General features: G+C 36.3%; 1 protein-coding gene across 2 annotated transcripts in view; it reads left to right on the forward strand.

Moving 5' to 3' along the window:
- The window catches only part of MYSM1 (Myb like, SWIRM and MPN domains 1), a 36,526-nt gene extending 14,145 nt beyond the window's left edge, over positions 1–22,381 (forward strand). The window contains exons 9-20 of one of the 2 annotated variants that reach the window (XM_010984567.3): positions 3,420–3,550; positions 4,675–4,778; positions 6,127–6,204; positions 7,651–7,739; positions 10,245–10,299; positions 10,689–10,739; positions 11,453–11,527; positions 12,135–12,323; positions 12,785–12,917; positions 16,997–17,102; positions 17,280–17,337; positions 18,354–22,381. In XM_010984567.3, the coding sequence (XP_010982869.3) occupies positions 3,420–3,550; positions 4,675–4,778; positions 6,127–6,204; positions 7,651–7,739; positions 10,245–10,299; positions 10,689–10,739; positions 11,453–11,527; positions 12,135–12,323; positions 12,785–12,917; positions 16,997–17,102; positions 17,280–17,337; positions 18,354–18,521 (1,237 nt within the window). In that variant the 3' untranslated portion in view covers positions 18,522–22,381. The remainder of the gene's footprint in view (positions 1–3,419; positions 3,551–4,674; positions 4,779–6,126; positions 6,205–7,650; positions 7,740–10,244; positions 10,300–10,688; positions 10,740–11,452; positions 11,528–12,134; positions 12,324–12,784; positions 12,918–16,996; positions 17,103–17,279; positions 17,338–18,353) is intronic. The other variant, XM_031465224.2, reaches the window with a different exon arrangement.
- Positions 22,382–23,207: the final 826 nt, after the last annotated feature.

Genomic DNA, 23,207 nt, shown 5'->3' on the forward strand with positions numbered 1-23,207 from the left:
TGAAGTGCACAGACAGAAAACTTTGGTGGCAAGGATAGTATGATTAAACGTGGCTAGATTTCAGAAATCTTTCCAAATATCTGCTTTAAATGTTTTGAACTTGTGACATAATGTGTTACTAATTCGTTCATCCAGCTTCATCAGGATATAGGAATTTTTTGATACGTGAAATTTACCCTCCAAGTTGTTAGTGCCTTTTATTTGAATTATTTAGTAACAGATGGGGAACAAACCAAAAAAATTTCCTACCTTATTAGCCTGAGTGCTCTGAAGGTAATTTGAATTTTTCCTAATAGTTTAATTAAGATATCATTAACGTTTGTAATTGTTACTGCTTCAGGAGCTACCGAATTGTGTAGAGCCATCTTTACAGAGGGCCTCTGCTATAACCTAGGAAGATTACCAAAGGAAAACAAATAACCAGGCTTATTATATCAGTAACCTTCATTTTACCCACATAATATTAAGTATTTTGACATCTAAAGGTAACCCTACTCTAAAAGAAAGGGTTTTTTTTCTTGTTCTTGACTCTTGGTTAGCTTGCAGATTGTTGAGATTGGGAGAATTCTAGGTAAGGGTGGTATCAAAGTGAAAAATACCTATGAGAAACAACTCCTGATATTTGCATAATTGTTTTACAGTTTGCAGGGAGCTCTTTTATCTCATCTGATCCCTCACAACAATCTCATGAAATAGGCAGGTATTTTTTATTTGATAGAATGATGTTGAGGTCAGGAGATCTTTAGGGACCTGCCTTTGATTATACAACCAGCTACTGACAGAAGAAGGACTTCATTGCAAGTCTTGACTCTATAAATCGCTCTATTATTACACATTGCCTAATTCACACTATTAAGAAAGACAGATTAAATTAGAGCTCTATTGGTAATCTAATTTTGTTTTTAGAAATTAGAGCATGAATGCCAAAATTGAAAGGCTTCAAAATAATAACTAACTCAAAAATACCTATATAAATCATCAATGACTACTTAATGTTACTTTAATCAAATTTCATTTATTGCTTTGAATTTTGGATTTATGAGGCAGAATAATTTATATAGCTGGCATAAATTATATGGTAGTAGTTTCCTAATGTCATTTGCCTTAGTTCATGAAACCAGTTAAATATTGCTATTTCAATATAATGATTTAGCAGAACAGTGTGAAAGCAAAAAGGAATGTTTTGAGCAGGAGCTCAAATCTATTCTCTTCAGAGATAGAAGACAGTATTTGGAGACTAGAGGTGGTGTTATAAAAAACAAACAAAGGAAGAGTTAAATGTTTAAAACAAAAAAGTCTTACTAGATTTGTTCATAGCTAAAAGATCTTTCCATGAAAGCACATGCAGTTGACTCCCTGATTAGCGGAATTCTTTATTAAAATAGTAACCAATATCATTACTGAATGCTTACCAATGCCATGCCTTATATTTAAATCATCTCTGGTCTTCTTGACAACCTTGTCCTCATTTTACAGATGAGAAAAATGAGGTTCAGAGAGGAGAAGGGACCTGTTCCAGGTCACATTAGGTGAAGGGGAGTCCTGAGTCTGTAGTCTTGACCCATTATTTTCACGCTTCCAGCTCGGCCTTGACTGACTTTTCACTCTGCCTTGGATGCTTCTCTGCCTACCAGCTCTTGGTGAATCTTGCTTCCTCTTCTCATTCAGTTCTGCTCAAGGGAAATTAGAGGCCTTTTCTGACTACCCTGTGCCTAAAGTAGCTCACATATCTCCACCTACTCATTCTCTTACCCTGCATTTTATGTATTGTATAGAAGTTACTACCACTGAAAATGTTATATGTTTATTTTTGTATTGTCCCCACCCCCCGTGATAATGTAAGCTCCACGAGGGCAGACTTTTGTCTGGTTTGTTCATTGTTATGTCCCTAGTATATAGTGCATTGTTGTGTCTCTTAGAACAATGCTTGGAATACAGAGGCAGATTGAAAGAATAAATCATTATGCTATGAAAAGATATTTCTAGAGGCCTTACCATTTGCTCAATGCTGTGCTAGTACTCTTTGTTTAAAGCTTTTTGATTTGGGTAATTTTGAATTAGATCATACAGGTTATTGATTCCTGCAGCTTTTTGGTAGCCGGCTGTATCATGCCCATTCCTGCTTTCTTGCCTTCATTTGCAGTTTGTTTCCTCTTCTCTCAAGACCAACTAAAACTCACCTTTTTAATGGAACTTCTGACACTCTCCTGCATCTCAGATTACTTTTTAACCTCCCAGAACTTTGACAGAATTTATGATTTTAAATTTGGTTTCTGCTTAGGCCTTCCCTAAACACCCTGTCTAAAATAATCTGTGCCTTTTTGTCCTACCCTCTCCCCTTTTCCTTCTTACTTTGTCTTCCTAGCACTTACTGCTACCTGACGATAGAGTATGTGTTACTCATTAATTTACTGACTGTTAGACTGTAAGGTCTGTACATTCGGGAACCTGAGATTCATCTCTGTATCCTCAGTGCCTAGAACAATGCCTGGTGCGTAGGACACAGAATAAATATTTGTAGAATAAAATAAAGATTAACAAATACCTGTGTTATATGATATATCTGAATACTTGGTTTATAAGGTCTGTGTTTGAATACAGTCACTTCCCGAAGTAAGTGCTTTAATCCCTCTCACCTTCTTGTTTCCTCATCTCTAAAATAAGAATAATAAAATCTACTTTGTAGAGTTATGTGTAACCTTAGTACAGCATCTGGCATAAGCACTCAGTAATTCTTTGTTACTATTATTTAGTTCTCTCTTACTCAGACTCTGTGTTGTACCATTTAGCATGGTGCATTAAGTATATTTAGTAAATAATGTGTTTAATTTATTATGTAAACCTCTCATTCCTTTCATAGTCTTTGGGTACTTTTTGATTCCTTTAGAATGTTCTATAATATCTATTTTTGTTTTCCGCTAAGAGTAAGCACTTAGTATTTGTTGGTATAATGATTAAAAATTAACATAAAACTTTTAAGCATTTATAAGGTAGCTCATAATTAAAAGATGCTGTCCAACAAAGTAAAAGTAGGAGAACCTAAATAATGTATTAAAAACTGGAGTGTCTAATACTAAATACTTTCAACATATGAGGAAAGTGCCCTTTTCATTCAGAGATTCAGACTTGCGCTTGGATCTATAGATAAATAAGCTTCTAACTTCAAAGTCCTGTGATAACTGGAATCTATTGAATTTAATATTGGGGGAGAAATGATACTTGTAATTTACTGTTTCGCTTACAGATACTTCAGGAAAAAAGTACATTCGGTATTATGTATTCGTATTGTCTTTACTACACATTTATGTATTGAGAGGGTGTACATTTAAAAAATATTTCGGATATTAAAAATTTCCCCCAGAAATCTTCTTTCATGTTTTTATTTATCCAAAATAATTGTACTTCCATCTCTTAATTAGGGAGATATGCAAACCGAAATACTTAAATAAGACCTCAGTGCGTCCTGGCCTGAAGAACTGTGGGGATGTTAATTGTATTGGACGGATTCATACATACCTCGAGTTGATAGGAGCAATCAATTTTGGATGTGGTAAAAATAAAAACCCAACAACATCTTTTACTCGACATTTTTTATCCTTACAGCACCCATTAATTCCTTTGTGAATTCAAGTAGACTTAATGGTAGATACAGAATATAGAAAGATGCTGTAACATTATGGAATAAATGTATTGTTGAGATTTTGTTGCAAAACAGATTTCTGTTGATTAAATGATATTTCCCTTTAACCTACTGTGAAAATTGGTGGTATGATTTTAAAGGAAAAACATTCAGTCTAAGTAGTAGAAATGATTTAAGAATGCTGTTCTTTGTCAAGAAAAGTAATTTTATGAAAAGTCTAATCAAAGCCCATTTAATTTGGAAATACTGTATTAATGCTAGAAATACTGTCTAGCCATGTTTTAAGTAAAATAAATTCTAAGCCTCTACACTGAAGTGTAATAAAAGTGCCAAAATATTTTTCATCATAGAAAATCTCTTTCACCCTAGTTTTTCTCAAATTTAAAGTCAATGAATATGCATAATTTAAAATGTATTCTCCCCTTTTATTGAATTAACATGACAGAGAACTTTGAAGAAAGGTAATAGTTATAGTTGCAAAGTGATAAGGTAATTAGAATCTTGCAACCCATGGTTTGAGAGAAGTATACTCTGTATTCTGTGTCTATGAAAAGACAACCAGAAAACTTCCTGTCAGAGATTATTTCATTTCATGTAGCGGTAGATAGAATTTATAGCCTGCCCTGGGGTCTGTCCTTTATTTTGGTGTCTTTTCGCCCAAAGCATTGTATGTCAGCCTGGCTTTACAGGGAAACTAAGGAGTCATCGTTTCCTTCTCCACTATAAGAAAAATGAAATCATGTTTTCTGTATTAGACTTCCAAAATTAGCAAAGTGGGCTTAACATTTAATCAGAAATTAAGCAACTGACCTGTTTCCTAAGTGTTTTATTGAGATTTCTTTGTTAGAATAGCTTTTATGTGAGAACTACCAAGTAGCACATCAAATGTGTATTGTAGAAAAAGAGAGAAGCTCAGATATAAAAAAAAACTTAGAAATTGTCTTACAATTAGTAGTCAGTGTAGATGTGTCTTTCTGTTAACAAATGAGTTCCATAAAATAATGGATTGTTTTGTTTTTCTTGGACTCCAATAGAACAGGCCATATACAACAGGCCACAACCAGTCGATAAAGTACGAATCAGAGACAGAAAAGATGCGGTAGAAGCGTACCAACTCGCCCAGCGTCTGCAGTCTATGGTAAGCCGCCACCTCTCCCTAAATGGTCTCACCAGAGTGCTCCCTCCCCTCCTAAGGAAGGCGTGCCTGCTTCTTTTCACCTGTTTAACAAATGGCCGTTTAGTGGAAGGACATGTCTTCTCTTGTGTTTCATCCGAGCCATTTACTTTTCTGGTTTCCATTCAGTTTCATTTTGGTTTATAAGACCAAAAAACCCCAAAACAACCTCAAAATTCACTTACAAACTTTACACGGAAGTATGATGTTTCTCTAAAGTGGTCTTAGACTGCTTGGTTTTGTTATTGGTTTTAAATGGAGGTTCTGGGGGTTGAACCAAGGACCTCGTGTATGCTAAGCATGCACTCTACCACTTAGCTGTACATACCCCGCCCCCAAGACTGCTTGGTCTTGATTTCTATGTCTAATGTGTCTTCTAAAACTAAACAATTGAGCTGTTTTTTTCTCCTTCATTTGTTTTTTGTTTGCTTAAAGTTTATTGTAAGATTCAGCTTTTTGGAATAACTCAAAATATTTTAGCCTTTATTTTTAAATTCTTGAGGTTAGGGAGTTTTACAAGATTTTTAAATGTATGCATCTTATTTTAAAAGTAAGTGATCCAACAAGTTTCCTAAAAGGCAGAGTCATATTGTGGTCTTACTGGTTTTACTAATAAAGTAGGTGAAATTGGTAATAGGTACGATACTGGAAAAAAGTATAGATGATAGAGTAGATACTTATCTCAGAATATTTAGGCTGAAAAACCATTTCTACCTAGTTTACTTTATTAAGAAAGGATGTTTTCATATGTAGTTGCTGGGAGTGGTGCTGGTCATACGCTGGCTTCTGGCAGCCAGTACAGTTTAAAGGCTTCAGAACTGATGTTTGTAAAACTGGATTTTACTAATCCAGTAACCAACTTTATAATTTTTTACTATTTGTATTAACTGGGCAATCTTTTCCTTTCTGTGCCTGAGATATAATTATTTTGTTTCTAGTTTTCAATATTATACCTCTTGCTGTGTGTTCTTTAAGTTTTCTACCACAGTCATTTTCTTGGTGGTCCTTTTTGCTCTTAAAAAATATTTTTTGCCCTAGAGTTATAACTCCCAGGTGGTGAAAGGAAATGAAAATTAAAGAAGAAATCAAAATAAAATTTAGAAAATCATCACTGATTTATTTCTGTGGAGTGCTAACTATTGAACATAAATTAATAAAATGTAGTCAAGCATCACTGATCAGGGATTACACTATTTTAATGGAGAAATTGATATTTAGAAAATTATTATTTTGGTTGGTTTTGTGTATTAATGTGCTGTGATTTCTCCAAGCTAATCTTGTTACCTTTTGCTTTATTTTAATTTCATCGCAGCGTACGAGGAGACGTAGGGTCCGAGATCCATGGGGAAATTGGTGTGACGCAAAAGACTTAGAAGGACAGACGTTTGAGGTAACTTTGAGCCTTTCAAGTGGCTCAAGAGTGAAAGTTGTTTTGTCAGTGTATGTTCATATATCATAATGTCACATATATTATACGTGTGTGTGTGTGTGTGTCTCTTTCCCATGTTAATTTGCCTAGAAATCACCAGTAAACAACAAAGTACAAGGTATTGATGATGCAGTTAGCTAGGACTTGGGCTCATTTTCAGAACTCTGATTATCTGTCTCTACATTCTGATCTCTGGCTCTAGAATATCGGCCATGGTGCCAGAGAGTTGGTATACCCTCTTGATTTCAGTGAACAGTCATCGAATGATGTTTTGATACACTAATTAAAAATATTGTCCCAAGCATTTGACATAAGTTGAATTACAAATATTAAAGTATTATGTCTACTAATGAAAATTATGTTCCTAAAAAGAAATATAGGCAGTGAATGTATGTGTGTACATGTTCACACATGTGCACACGCACGTGCATGCACACACACACACGTTCTGTGTATATATGATTTGTGAACAGCCATTGCACTCAGATGGAAAGAATATGTGAATGTGTACTTTCTGGGTTTGTTATCCTCCATAACTGCACCAAATCCTAGGTTTTTATTTATAAAGCATGGATAATAATACCTTCCTGAAAGATTACTGTGAGAATTAAGTGAAATAAATGAAATAAAATACATGAAGATCCTAATTCTCGGTACTCAATGAGCCTTGCATGTACCAGCTACTCAATAAATGTCAGTTCTCTTATTTTTCTCTTCTCCATTCCCTGCCCCCAACCTCACACCTGAGCATTCTTCTAGACACAACAATTAGTAACACATGGTTCCTGCCTAGAGGGAACTTACATTTCTACTAGGAAAGATAAAGCCTGTGTGGTAAGTTCCATGAGATTGGTCCCAAGAAATATAAGGTCCTCCAAAAGGGTATGATCAGGAAAATTTTCAAAGTTGTGGTGTTTCATCTGTGACTTGAAAGATGAGCAGGAGAATCTCAAAATGTGGAAAAGTAGATGAGGTAATGCCAGGCTGAAGGAGTAGCATCAGCAAAGGTACAGACATGGGAAAATATGAGACATATTCTGGAAAAGAGATATAGTTCATTTGGACTAGAGTGCGAGATTGGTAGTAGAAATGAAATGAAAGAGACTCATTTTATATTTATATGGAACTTACTATGTTGGGCACTGTTATCAGTATTTTACAAACATTAACTCAGTTAATCTTCACAATAACACCATGACGTTGTTATTACTAGTATCGTTCCCATTTTAAAGATGAGGAAAACTGAAACACAGTAAACTTTAGTAATACATTGACCAGGGTGACGCAGCTAGTAAGTAGCAGAGCTAGGCATTCTCTACAGAATCTGTGCTCTGTATCTTTATGCTGTGTTGTGTCTTTATTAATTCTGCCTCTCAGTGGTTGATCAACGGGTGTTTTTTTTTTCAGCATCTTTCTGCTGAGGAGTTGGCAAGAAGAAGAGAAGAGGAAAAATGTAAACCTGGTAAATCTTCAAAAGTGCCAAGACCAACAAAAAGGTATAGTGTTAGATTATATAAGTGTGATTTTTTTTTTAATTTACCATAAATGATTAGAAAATATATGGAAGGAGTATCTGATATTGCAACATTATATTGTTCACATTAAGTTTACAAATACTGCTGAAATTTTTTGAAGTTTTTATTTCAATGATTATTAATCATTTTGTCCAAGGGAGACCTTGGACAAAAGTTTTAATTTGTTTATATTCAGTGAATATAGGATCCAACATATGTTGGAATGTGCCTTGTTTATGACCACATCTAACTTCCTAGACATTGTGAACAGGTAAACTCATGAAATGACTAGCTTTCTCTTTAGCTGGTTAGCAAGATTTTTTTTTTTAAATAATCTAAAATCTATAGCTTGTAACATTAAGGGTCACCAAGTAAGTTAAATGCCTTGATTTTTCTAGACACTCACTTCCTGCATGTGACCCACAAAATAGACTATAGTTTTGTCAGTGTCCCTTTTAAAACAAGATATCCAGGAATGACACTTGGTTAGTTTCAGTTGAAAAGTGCCCTGACATTCAACCAGTTGTGTGTCCTTGGGTAAGTTACACAAAGCCTTTATAAGCCTTGGGTCCTCATTTATGAAGTAATTATAATAGTTAACACTGTCATTTATGTTTCACATATATTAACTCATGTAATCCTCATAACAGTTGTATGCAGAAGTTAATATAATCATTCCCATTTTATAGATGAGGAAACAGAGGCACAAAGAGGTTGTGTAACTTGCCCACACTTGTTAGTGGTGATGGTGTGATTTAACCCAGGCATTAAGGCTTTAAATGCCTAACCATTACATTATATATCACTTCTCTAAACTAAAAATCAAAGCTTACAGTTGTGAGGATAAATTAAATGAGATAAACTATAAAAAAAAAAAAGTTTCCATAAGCTAGGACCCCTCATTTTGTGTCCAGACGTTCCATTTTCTGAGTCTAAGTGTGAGACATTGTAATTTTCAAGTCATTCTTCCAGTTTGTTGGGATTTTTTTGAGTCCACGTCCACTTGTCTTACATTAGCCTTCGTAGCTTTGCATCATCAACATTTCAGTCAACTTGCCTTTTCCATCATTGGTTACTGATTAAAAGGTTTAACTGAGGTAAATGTAAACTTCAGACTTCATTGTTCAGTCAGCTATGTATTACCACAATTAACCCATATTTCTTCATCTTAAGCAGAAGAGTAATCATAGCAGATGTCTTGCTTACGTTCAGTAACAGTATATTTGAGTTTATGAGTCTGCCAGTTTCTGGCAGATCATTCCTGTCAAAAATGAAGTTTAATGGACTTACCATGACATATATTGTCATGAACCCATTACTATTCTTAGTAGTCACCTCTTCACTTGCTAAAGGTTCACAAATCAGCTGTTCAATAATATTTTCTAGAATGTTTCCAATATTTAACATTTAATTCCTCTGCTGCTTTTTGAGTGTTTTGAACACAGGCCCAATAATTGCCTATTCCTAGTCCTCCAGTAATTTCCCATTCTCTACAGCTCCTCAGAAAGGTTGACAGTGGTTTCGTATCCGGGCTCTTCAGAGTGCTCTGGGATGCATATGCTCTCTTTTTATTTTCTCATCTATCTTGGCCTTTTGTTTCTTTTTATTTGCATTGATTAAGCACTTTCTAACTTGAAGATCTTCATTCAGCAAACACTTTTTGAAAGCCTGCTAGTGTCAGGCACTGTTACAGGCACTGGGAATAGTTTTCAGCAAAACAAAGTGTCTGCTCTCCTAGCACTAAGTCTCTGGTAGAATAGGAACTAAACAGTTCTGCTCTTTCCCAGTTTGTTAACATGAATATATTCCTCATTTGTTTGTTTTCTCTGAACATAGCCTAAAAACACTTTTAAAATATTTTTTCTCAAACCTCAATTCTTTACTGGTCAAAGCTTTTCTAACATTTCTTTCAGATTTACACATGCTTTTATATCTAACCTTGTTTAGGTGTCCCTCCTTCCATCTTTTTATACTTTTTCATTTTAAAAGATGAGTTTATCATAGAACTTTTGATATATATTAATTTCTCTAACAGAACTGTTTGGCATTTATTCATTCAACAAATACTTAGTCCCTGCTCTATGCTGAGCACATTTTTGTGCTGACAGAGTGTTTTTGAGCAACTTCCATCTTTCTTGAACTTTCTTTCCTATCTTATGTCAGGGTTACATTTTCACTGAACTTTTGAAACCTGCTTTCAGTGTTCTCTTTGGGTATTAAAAGAAATTAAGACAACAGAATTAGTTTCTCCCAAAGCTCTGTCATTTCCCTAATTTTTAATCAAGTCCAAAAGAATAGTGCTTCCTTCAAAAGGGTTGTATGGGCTATCCTAAGAAATTCTCCTTCTTTAATATTTTTCTCACTCAGGCAGAATTTAGGTTTAGATTATTGATAACCATTTTCAAATTTGTAAATAAATGCATTTTCTTGATTATTTGTTATTGAGATTATATTAGGAATGATTTTTTTTTCTTTTTCCTTTTTCAGCTCATTCGATCCTTTCCAACTGATACCTTGTAATGTTTTCAGTGAAGAAAAGCAGGTACTACTTATGTACCCTGAATGACCACAAATAATGTCCTCCTGTCCTCCCCAAAGGCATGAAACATTTCTTCTATTTCTGTGTATGCAAGGCATGTATATATGAAAGGTTGGACAAGGCAAGGTACACGAATGGTCAGATGAGTGACATAGATCGAAAATGAGAAAGAACTTCTTCATACTTGGGTTTTGATTTTATATATAAATATTTATGTATTTATGTATTTGTTTGTTTGTTTGTTTATTTTAAAGTCTGGTTTGTGCTGAGCCTTGATTGGTGGTGGGAACTTGGTGTGATGGGTAAAGGAGGAAAGGGTGGACATTCCAATTGGGAAGAACGAAATCTCTATTTTTATGCTCCCCCCCCCTTTTTTTTTTTTTATATTTCAGGAGCCATTTCAGGTGAAAGTGGCTTCAGAAGCACTTTTAATAATGGATTTGGTAAGGATATTATATTGTGTTACTTAGTTATCTGATTTCTATTCTTGTGTATTTTTATTGCAGGCATAAGAGAGAGTATGGAAGACGTGTATTTTGGATCTTAACTATCCTCTTTTACAAGGAATCTAAAAATAAGTCTTTTCTTTTGGAGAAAAGCCAAACAATTGCATGTTTCCATATTTTAGAGAAAATAAATTAATGTGAGTTTTTGCAGACTGTTTATATCATTAACCCTATTTTAATTTCCTGGTATCCTTGTCTGCTGCCTTCTAGATAACTGCAGGAAAGCTCAACTCTTAGTTTGGAGGCTCCTTGTTTTGCACTAAGCTCCCAAGACCTCCAGTAGTTGTATGTACACGCGTTTATGGTGTTTTTCTGTGGTGGACCCAGTGTGATTTTTACTCTATCCTTATGATACCTTTTCTCAGTAGGGAGAGCAAATGGTGTCTTCAATTTTATAAGTAAAAAAATGGCATCTTAGAGTGTTTGAATGTTTGGTCCAAAGCTTCTCAGCCGGCAGTGAAGATGGAGCTAAAATCTTAAGTCCCTAAGTGCTGAGCCTGGCATCTGGCTCCTCTACTACGCTACTTTATTTTAGAAAAGCATAATTACCACACTTGGAAATGCCTCTCCTCTGATAAGTGGCCTTTGTCCTGGTTTTTTGTCAGGTGGGTTTGTGTGTTTGGGCTAAGTCTGCCTTGTTTGCCTTTCAGCATGCTCACGTTTCTATGGCAGAAGTGATTGGTCTTTTAGGAGGAAGATACTCAGAACCTGATAAGATAGTTGAAGTAAGTTCTCTCTTAAAATGTTTTAAGTTATTTAGTCTGCCATACCAAATATTTTTATAGATTTCAGTGGATATAATTAACACATAGACTTTATGATATTAGTGAGAATATGCAAATGTAGAAAGTTCTATATTCCTAGAGGTGACTAAACATTCCGTATATTGAGCACCTGTTTCCTTTTACCACTGAGAAAGAGGGAATGCTGCCAGGCCTTGGTGCCTCGTTGCCTTCACCAGTAAAAAGCTTCACCTCCTAAGGGGCCGGGAAACCTGTGCTTACAGCTGAAACTTGGTGTACACCATTCTCTAGTAATTATTATCATAAATAATAGGCATCATGGAAAGACTGTGTTAGTACAGATATTATATGGGCTGACCTGGAAAACTAACACTTAACTTGTTTGAGTAGAAAAATAGACTTTGAGTTCCTAGCATGCAGTCCCACTTTTGGAGAGTACTTCATTTGCAGGTTAAAGGCTGCCTCTCACATAGGCAAATAAAAGGCTTGGCTTTAAAAAGTTTCTGTATCTGTGTATGAGGGACTAAAACAATGAAGTATAGAAATAACAGGATTTCAGTGTAATCATGTAAGGATTAATCCTTTACAGGTCTGTGCAGCAGAACCGTGCAACAGCCTGAGTACAGGACTGCAGTGTGAGATGGACCCTGTCTCACAGACACAGGCCTCGGAGACCTTGGCTGTCAGGGGCTACAGTGTTATTGGATGGTATCATTCTCATCCTGCCTTTGACCCTAATCCTTCCTTACGAGATATTGACACTCAAGCCAAATACCAGGTGTGTTTATAGGTCTTTGTATGTGTATTCTGTACATAATTGCACATTCTCTCCTCTCTCACTGTTTTCTATTAAATAAATATACTTTTACCATTTCTAGCAAGTGATTACAAGAGTAATATATATTTCTTTAAACATTTAGAAAATCAGCTCTTTTGCTTAATATAGACAAACCATCAAAGAAACAGTGATGATTCTTCCCAGCACCTTTAAAGATGGTGAGAACAACTAGAACTAGGCTGGGTGATCTTTTTGGGTTGGATTGAATGTGTTTGGGCCTGAAAAATTTAGGGTATTGAATGAATGTAAAAGACATTTAATTTAGTTGTTGTTTAGATGTAAAATTTTTAACACAGATTTGCATTCCCATTTCCTCTGTTAGATGTTTAAAATGTTGGTATGCGTAAATACTTTTAAATATATGTAGTTGAAACTAATTATACTTTTTTTTTTAATTGTAGAGTTACTTCTCCAGAGGTGGTGCAAAGTTCATTGGAATGATTGTTAGTCCTTATAATCGAAATAATCCTTTACCTTATTCTCAGATTACCTGCCTGGTTATAAGTGATGAAATTAGCCCAGATGGCTCTTATCGTAAGTTTTCAACAAACACAACTTCCTCCTATTTCTACCTTTTTTTTTTTTTTTTTTGAATCCTATAAATCATAGAATTTATACCTACACAAAACAATTTGATAGAAAAGTTTGTGTCCTCAACTAGGGAGTCACTGTTTGCATACCATGTAGTGCAGCCACCCTATTTCAACTTCTATGATTTCCTTCTAGCTTTAAGTCTCCACTGTGTTACCAGGGCCACTAGGCAAAAGGATTACACCCTGGAGAAAGTTAGGTCCTGGAGACACTGCTGTAAGCAAAATAGGCAAAGTCACTGTTCTCTTGAAAATTTTTGATAAATGCAGACTGGCTTTCTCTGCGATGGCATTCAAATGAAAAAAATAAATAAATAAAAAGAATGATGACCACCCTACCACCATCTCGCCACGACCTCCCAGTTTCGGCTCAGCAATGCCTGACTATTTTTATATCTCTTAGTTTCTATTCTACTTCAAGAGAGAATTGGTTGGTTTAACTCACCATCTGACTTGCTTCCTTTGGGATTTATGTCCACCTGGTCCAGTCTACTCTGGCAGGATAGGGAATTAGTGTAGCAAACTAGGAAAAGTAGTCTAGGAAAAAGTAGACTAGGAAGAGGAGGGGAGTGTAAGAAGGGAGTGTGGATGGAAAGGAAACGATTAGAGGAGACAGTTACATCGCTAGGATGTTCTCTCTCCATCCTGACTGCCACTCTAATTCACTGTCCTCTCTGGATACTGTCTACGTTATCCTCTTCCCCATTAGCTCATAAGCTCCTTGATAGTAGATATTATCTTGTACTCACTTTTGTATCCTCAGTTTCTAGCACAGGGCCTGGCATAAAATAGGTACTAAATGAATGTTTAATAAATTACTTTCTCATTCTTAATAATGCCATTCAGATGCCCTCTCTTTGGTATAGACCCCTTGAACTCCGTGCTTTATCTTTTGTGCAACACTTGTTTCCTGCCTTCATGGTCATTTTTGTCTTTTAATGTAATTTATCTCTTTAGCCTGTCTCACTAAACTGTGAGCCCCAAAGAGCAGAAGCTTTATCTTCCTTGACTTTGTATCCCCAGCAGCACCTAATCAATTGCCTGGTACCTTGGAAATGGTCATTGCTCTGTAGGTCTTTATCGGATGGATAGTATTGACATTAACTTTAGTCTAAAATGCCCATTTTGAACATAGCACATATACATCATTCTTTACCCCAGTATAATTTTACAGGAAGTTACAAAAGGCAGAATCACAATTAATTTGTTATCAATTTAAATCATGTTCTAATACCAGTTTGCTAGATTTTAGGAGTGAACTTCTACTCTGATGCTGACTAAAACGGTCATAAGTAGCTACTTACAAATGATTAAATTAAATGAAATTTAAAATTCAGTTCCTAGAATCCCACTTCTGGCCAAAATGAAATAACAGAGACCTGTCTGAAACTACCAGAAAACTGGACAAAATATATAAAACAATGGTACTTAGGATATAACCTCAGGCAGTGAAGAAATACTATTGCTGAGAGATGGGAAACAAATGAAATGAGCCCAGATTACCCCAGTTTATTGACTTAAAAGAGCTGCCAGGTGTGGCACAAGGAGAAGAAACCCATCCAGAACTTGGTAGACTCTGAGTTGAGGTGGAGGAGGTGAGACCAGGGAGACCAGGGCAACTAAATTTGCAAAACAGAGTACCAGAGAGCAGAAAGCCGCTTAGATAACAAACTCCAGAGATTCGTAGAAGGTTCAAATTTAGTATTTAGCAAGATACAGACTAGCACATGTTTGTGAAGAAACTACCCCAAATGGGAAAATTTCACTCAAAAGCTTAGAGGCACAGTGCTGGGTGCTTGCATCAGCTACCATCAGGCAGCACACCTGTATTTCACTGTCATCATTGCAGAAAGCTCTCTCGGGCAGAGCTGCCCCTTGTGTGGCCTTACCACTGCTTATTAGGTCTTAATCTTTGGTTCTTCCCTTTGCTCCTCTTAGAAACCCTCTGGCTCAAGAATTAAAATTTTCTAGAAGCCATGGGATACCTTGTGTTACAGTACTTTGAGTCCTTTGTTCATTTATTCATTCATTTTTCCCCCCTCTGTTAGGTATGTACCCAACCTACATACCTAACATCTCTAATGGTTATTTTCTCTACTTGTAGCAGGAAATATACTTAGTGATTAGTTATATTCTGATGTTATAGTAGATAAAAATAATCAGTACAAAAGGAAGTTTTTACTGGTTTAGTGCCATATTTTTAACTTAGAAAATATTCTTAGAACTATATAACGTGTTTTTTTTTATAAGCGCAGACTGAAAATGCATTTACCACTCTTTTAGTCTCATTTTTTACTTTTATTAGGAGGAGTTCCTTGCCTGACTCAGATCCCAGCTCTGACATTCATTATTTATTTTACCTTGGGCAGGTTACTTAACCCTCTTGTTCTCCTTTGCCACATCTGTAAAATGAGAGAAAATTATTACCTTGCTTACAGGGGGATTGTAAAGACTGTTGGCAACGTATGTCGAGTGCTTAGTAAATAATAGGTCTAAAATAGGTAGTTACGATTATGGCTGTTGTCTGTGCTTAGTAGGCAATCAAAACATATCAAGTAAATGATTATTATCACAAAAGGAGTTTGCTTAATAGCTGTGTACCATAATGCGACACTCTTCTTAAGTTCTTTGAGGGGGGAAATGAAATAGAGAATTGAGAAATGCAGAAAGATCAGTTATGATCAGGCTTGCTGTTCCCTCCCTTTCTTCCATACATCTGAAAAACATTGGGGGGGAATCCTTTTTAGAGTAAATTGACAAATTACACTTACATTGTGAGGAAGTATAGTTAGGATTTTTTTTTTCCTAATGCCTTATGATTTGCTGGCATTTTGTTTTCTCAAAAAGCTTTTTGATGGCAGAAACCCAATTGAGAGGCAGTGTAATGTAAAGGTTAACAACATAACTCAACATGACTGGGACATTGTGCTGTACACCAGAAATTGACACATTGTAGCTGACAGTACTTCAATTAAAAAAAAAAAAAAAAAACTTGAGCCAGCCAGTCTAGCTTCAGATCCCGGCTCAGCCTCTTACTAGTTGTGTCCATATGTCCAAGAACAGGTTATTTAACCTCTCTGTGACTGGGTGTCCTCATCCAAAAAAAAACTGGGGACTGTACTGGTAGCTAGTTCATGTAAGTGGTCTTACATATATAAAAGCACCTTAAGCCTGGCAGTAAGAATTATATAAGTGTTACTATTATTCTTATGGTATTGGCCTTTGGTGATGAATCAGCAAATACCATTTTACATGGGGATTTTGAAGGATATGTGAGAAATGTCTAAGTAAGCTCATCCTTCGGTATTTTTTCCTTCTAACTTACGGTGATATTCATCCCTTAGATTCATTTCCTCCAGAGTTTAGCATGACTCAAGTGCAGTTACTGCCTTTCCCAAATTAAACCTCTTCTTTGTCTAATCTTAGGTTAGCCACGCATAGGGAGGTGGAATGAATGTGGGCTCAGAAGTCAGGCAGGCCTGCTGGGGTTTAAAATCCAAGCTCTTCCCACTTTACTAGCTGGAACAGGTTCAACTTGTGTCAGCCCGTTTTATCTGTTAAATAGGAATAACGCTGCCTACCTTATAACATTGCTGTAAGCTTGATAACCTGTGTGAAAAATAAAAAATCAATGAGATGGAATATTTCTTGGTTTGCCTAGGTCAGTCCCAGTTTCAGCCTGCGGTTCTGCACAACTATTAACAGTGCCCACTTCCACTCAAGAAGTCTCTTGGTTTGAATGATAAATTATGTGATCATCTTACCTGTCACAGTTACTTGCATAGAACTGTCGTGCAAATGGCACTCTTATTTTTCTTTATTAATTGCTTGGCATTAATATGCTTGTTGGACCAAGTTCAGCCAGGCAATGCATATTTAATAAATGCCCACTATGTTCAAAGTGCTGTTTAGCTGGTGTGCCAAGCTGCGACTAAAAACACTGAAGGGAATTTTAAGTAATTAAAGGGAGATTGGAGGTTTAAGAAATAGTCGGTAAAAGTGTGCTTCTTTTTGCTTTTCTAGGTTTACCTTACAAATTTGAAGTACAACAGATGTTAGAAGAACCTCGGTGGGGATTAGTGTTTGAAAAGACAAGATGGATAATAGAAAAATACAGGCTATCCCGGAGGTATGAGCTGTGGTTTGAGGTGGTTGCACATCTGTAGTGTTTCTCATTAAACTGGTTTTAGAGAAAACCCAAGTCAAATCTAAAATCGTGATGTATGGCATCACTGATAGTTTATTACAGAACTGATTCATTTATACTGTTTGTTTCATCGGGTTGTTTTCATGTTGCTTCCCACAGCAGTGTCCCCATGGATAAAATCTTTCACCGGGATTCTGACCTGACTTGTTTGCAGAAAGTAAGCTGCCTTCTTTTTAATTGGTTTCATTGTTCACAGATTCTAAAGCTGTTCATCTGGATGTGTTTTCCCATGATGCCTAGCACTTTTTGGATACATTTTCTGTGTATTTCCTTTATTGCTTTTTCTTTTCTAAAATTAATTTCTAGGAGATAATTAGTAATGTGTTTTTTTGCTCATGCTGGCATATAGGAATAATACTATTTTAGAATAAATTTGTCAGTGCTGGCTGAAAAATTTCTTAGATTATTATTATACACAATGGAGAACACTTTTCTCATTTTATTAAATTCAAAAGCACCCTGTTTGCATTTAGCTTTCACAATTGATCATTTTTGAGAATGGTAGTATAAATCTAACAATTAAATTTAAATGGTCACTTTATTTAACTTTCTGGTAGGAAGTAAGAGTCTTGAATTCTTCTATTTCACTTCTAGTTTTATATCTATGAGTATAAGGAATTAAGACTAGTAGACTGGCAACATTCGTCTTTCTTTTTTTTTTCTTTTTTTGGGGTAACAATTTGGAAATAGAAAATCTAAATATATTGTTTCTTTTTTGATATTTTTTACCCCCTTCTGTTATAGCCACTTTTTCTTTGTTCTGTTAGAAGATTAATATGAACATTTCCCAGGAAATAGCCTCTAGCATCCTGATTTTAAAATGGTAGAGTCCTGTATTCATGTATAAATAGACTTTTACCCTCTAGAATTCTTTCGTTTTGTAAATAAAACTACTAAAAAAAGAAGCAGAGTCACAAACTTGTCCAGAGTAGAAGCATCCTCCATACAATCTGAGAGGTTGATAAAGTCAGAAAGGAACCTAAACATTCCTCAGAGTGGCTTCCTATGTTTCCGCTGAACACAAATTTATCCTCAGCCACATGTAAGGAAGACATTTCTCATTTGAGCATTAGAAAATGGGAGGTTTGGAAAGGGTTAAAATAATAATAGTAATGCCGACCCTCTTCTTACACTTTTTGTGTATTTAAATATAAAACTTTTCTTTTCCACTAGCTTTTGGAGTGTCTGAGGAAAACTCTGAGCAAAGTGACCAATTGCTTCATTGCTGAAGAATTCTTGACTCAAATAGAAAATTTATTCCTTTCCAATTACAAAAGCAAGCCAGAGAATGGAGTGGCCGAAGAGAACTGTACTGTGGGACCAAAGGAATTGTTAATGTAATTATTTTAAAGTAAGACATTTTAATCTTGACACAGTTGATCCTACTTCCAAAATTATAGCCTTGAAATTACTGTAAGTTAGTTAACAATGGCACAGCTTTATCATTTTTTTGCTAGTTCACGAAATCCAAACTTTGCCACATATACCATGTGACAAGAAGGAGATGGACTTGTTCGCACGTGGTGGTTATCAGTGTTGTGCTGAAGCAGGGTCTGCCCTAGTGCCTGGTCCGCTGTGGCTAGTAGTCAGGCCCGGGGACTGCAGAGCGGCGGCCTCACTGCTGTCTTAAGGTGGATACGTGGAATGTGTCTCTAATTTTTACTTCTCCCCAGACTAGTCATTTCAGTTTGGGTATCTCGTGTCTCGTTAGGAGCACTTCCATTCTTTTCATGTGTTTTGATGAGGCTTGTTTATGGTTGCAGATGAGATGTGAGTGAGTGGTCACTGAGGTGATTAACATGGCTGAGAACTGCTGGTTTAATAAATGTAACAACATGCTATGGGAGGCCAGCGGAGGCATCAGGAGAAAGTCCTAATGGAGAAGAGACCCAAAGGAGAGAATCAAATTACCAATTTTTAAATTACAGATATTTGCTTCCATTTTAGTTTATAACAGCACTACTATAGGATATACCATTTTCTCAGCTGTCTGAAACATTTTGTATGGGTTTTAGATACATAAAATAATGAGCCTGAACTATGTGTCCACTGACGTTTGTGTGTGATAAAGCCAGAACACAGGTAATCATAACTCTTAAACTAGTTTTTTTTTTTTTTCCCTACTACCTGCTATTGGGGGAAAGAGGCAAATTACAGTAAAGTTTAAAGAAATCAGAGATTTAATTTTAAAAACAAAAAAATCCTTTCGGGATATATTATATATACTCAGCCAAGTTTCATATACTTGCTGAATCCAGAGCAGAGGTCAGCAAACTTCCTGTGTAAAGGGGCAGTTAGTCAGTAACTGAGGTTTTGCAGACCACATACTGTCTCTATCAGACATTCTTCTCTGTATTTTTTTGCAACCCTTTAAAAACATAAAACCATTCTTAGCTCATGAGCCTCACAAAAAACAAGTTGATGGTCATTATCTTCTAAACCCTGCTCCAGAGACTTGCAGACATTTAAAATTTATTTTCAAATGCATGAGCCGGAGATACTGAAAGGTCTTCCATCAGCTTCAAACAATCATAAAACTAAAAATTTTGATTTACATTTAAGTACATTTTCAGATGAAAGCATTCATGCTACCTGATTTATTCTGATAGATTTGAGTTTATTAACTATAGAATTGACAAATATCCATTCTCCACGCATTCTTACTAATAACAGTTTTATTACATCTAATCTTGGTATAATTCTGTACTTCTACCTTTTTTGGTTTAATGAATATCAAGGAAAATAAGTCAGTATTGGAAGGAGCAGTGAGCCAGTTTTGGATGACCTGGGTCTTGGTCCAACCTTGTGATTTGGGGGGATATAGTTTCCTTCTGGGGTCCTAAATTCTTGTATAACTGCATCTAAATTATCTTCCTAGCATCATTCCAAGTCTAAAATCTTATGATTCATTTTAACTGTTGGACTGCTCGCCTGAAACTTATATTTTGAGATGGTACATTTCCCAAATTACAAATGTTTTTAAAGAAAAGTGTTAGTATTTTCCATTTTTCCATATGCATTTAGGATAAACAGTGAAACATAACTTACAAAGCAGTTACTTCTGAGACTGGGGTTAAAAATGCTGTAAGACCCAAAATCAGGAAACCTGAGTTTTTCCCCTGATTCTGTTACCAGCTTTGTTGTGACAGTGATAAAATCACTTAACCTTCTGGACCTCAGGCTCTTCGCTTGTAATTCAAGGGCAGAAAGTCTGATTCTGCAAAAGGTAGTAATTCATTCCTTTGTACTCCTTTGTATGTCCTTTTGACAAACTGCCTTCCATGTATGTTGGAAACAGAGCCTGGAAAACAGTATTAATTAGCTTTCTTGATTGACATTTTCCTATATTATGGATGAACTTGGGAATGGAAAAGAGAGGAAATTGTTAAAAGTTCTGTTCTCAAATCTGGGTCTTCTGCATGCTGGTGGTCAACCACACTTACTAACCTAAGCCATACTGTGAGGAACTCAGATGGGAGAGCTCAGGGTTTAGAGCTTCGAGAGCACAATTTTTAAATTAATACTTGCTGAGTGGTTTTTCTTTTTTTTTTTTTTTTTTTTGGATGATGCAAGTACATTTATCTTATAAAAATTTTTTTAAAACAAAAATATCTCTATCCTACTATCTAGAAAACCACAGTTAACATTTTAGTATAAGTCCTTCCCCATTTTTTGGATCATGTAATATTAGTACATTAAAATCTGTGATGTTTTCCTCCCCTTCTCCCTCATTCATTCTTCTTTTCTCTTATGTTCTTAAAACATTTTTGCAACAGGTGCCCACATTCCTGTCATTGCCGATCTTGGCCTGCTGGGGGCAGTTGGAGGAGACAGAGGAAACCTAGTGGCAGGGTCACGCAGAAAGCTCCGTAGGCAGGGTCTCAGAGGAAGGCCTGCCTCTGCTAATGTTCACAGGGTGGAGATAGGACTTGAAAACACCCAAATCTCTTCATCCTGATTTGGTTCTTATATTGCACAATAATGAGTTTGCTTCCCCCCATCCCCATCTTAGCTAGTGGGAATGGCCACAATTCGCCAACATCAGGCTTAACTCTCTTTAAAAATCAAACCTCAGAGTAACATTCAAAAAAAGAAAAATCAGTGGAATAAGATCCACAAGACCAGATGCTCCTTCCCCCTCCCCGACCCACTGGCCCTGTGTTCAGAGCTGCATTATGACTTTCAAGAGCCTTAGGTACTTTTGCCTTCTCGGGCCTCTTCTTCCATAAAAATTTAAAACATGTTAGAATTGCATTCATATAAAGTGAATTTAATATTATATATAAACACTTCATTCTAAAAGTTTGGGTTTTTTTCTTATGAATTTAAAAAAAATTAAAACGTTTTTGTGGGTCTCTAAAAGTATTGTGGGTCTCATGGTGCCTAGCAGACAAGCTGGCCCTGCCCATACTCTGAAGGGGGTGCTGGGGGAGTGGCATCACTGCCCTATCCCCTGGAAGCCTCCCTCAGACCCTGGGGGCTTGGCCAGGAACCCTGCGATTCCTGCAGCCTCAGATCCATAGACTTGAACTTCATTCTTTACTGACCTGACCAACATTCAGGAGTATTACTTGGGACCATTCATCCCTAAAAGAAAGAGGCCTTAGTGGCTGCTTTTAGTGTTCAGGTAGATATTTTGTTCTGATTCTTAATCTGTAGTTTTGAAACACATGCCACGTGTCCTGTCGCCTTTTCTTCCTGCGTTTCATTTCCCTCAAGCCCTTTTCTTCATCCCCGTTCCCTCCACTTCTTACCTCTCAGGATGTAGGTACAAGGTCCTTCATTCTGTCATGCGTTGAAAGCAGGGCCTGAAGAATAGAGATGAACAGACCCATTCATATTTCCCAGAAGCTGACGTGCTGCCCCAGCCTTCTCTCCATAACTGGCCTCACCCCAGGAGTGGGGTGAGGGCCGTGGCTGCAGACCATCTGGGCAGCAGCTGAGACCGGGGCCCAGCAGGCCAACCTGGGCGGGCCTCCTGCTCTTCAGTTCACCTTCTCCCGTTTCTCTTGCTGGGTCCTGATGAAGTGAGCTGAGGGATCTGGAGGAACTGACGCAGTCAGGATGCCCCAGGTGACAGCCGACCACCTGGAAGGTAGCTGCCCATCCTCAGGTCACCAGCAGGCATCCATTTGATGAATTTCTTCATAGAAATTAAGTCAGGGTACCCAAATTTGCTGGGTTTTTTTTTTTTTTTTTAACCTATACTTTCCTCTGGCCATAGCTGGAAACTAAATTTAGAGTCACACATTATGACATTTAGGAAAACCTTTTTCACACAAGCACAAAGAACAAAGCACATACATTTGTATCATCATCTGCTCCATCAGGGTTAATACAAAATTTAAGAAAGAAATGTGATCTACATCACCGGTGCACTAGTAGTTTAATAGTTTTCTTACAAATTAATACCATATTTTGCAATATTTCCGGAAAATCACTGGAGAATAATGTAATATGTTTTTGCTTAATTCCTGACTTTTTCTTAAATAATTTTGTGTGTGTTGTTGCCTCAAACTCTGTTTTTCATTTAACCTATAATTTTTGCTTTCTGATGTTTTCTAAATCTTACCTTAAATCCTTTTCTGGAACAAGGCAAAGAATAAATATGTTATCCCCCTAAATCAGGAGAAAGTGACTGCCCCAGAGAAGCTGTGATCTTGCCAGGGCCTCTGTACCAAACTACGTCTGAGAAGGTAAAATAACTCATGATGATGGGTGGTTTCATTTTATCCCTTTGTCTATATTTAGGACTATATTCACAAGAACTTTAATTTCAGCCAAGACAAAAAACAAAAAATGAAGCCTGATCTGCTGTCCTCGGAGTTTCCTGGAGTACTCTCTTAGCAATTAAGTATGACAAATATGATTTTATAGTTTGTATTCCTGTTTCAGAGGTTACTACAGAACATTTGCTTCAACCTATGAATTACAAAGTAGTATTTAGATTCTAGCATGATTCAGACAGGTCATATATATCTTTAAATCTGTAGTTCTGATGTGTAAATTGTGTCTTATGTATAAGTT

The sequence above is a fragment of the Camelus dromedarius genome, chromosome 14, assembly GCF_036321535.1.
Source record: "Camelus dromedarius isolate mCamDro1 chromosome 14, mCamDro1.pat, whole genome shotgun sequence".
Lineage (NCBI taxonomy): Eukaryota > Metazoa > Chordata > Mammalia > Artiodactyla > Camelidae > Camelus > Camelus dromedarius.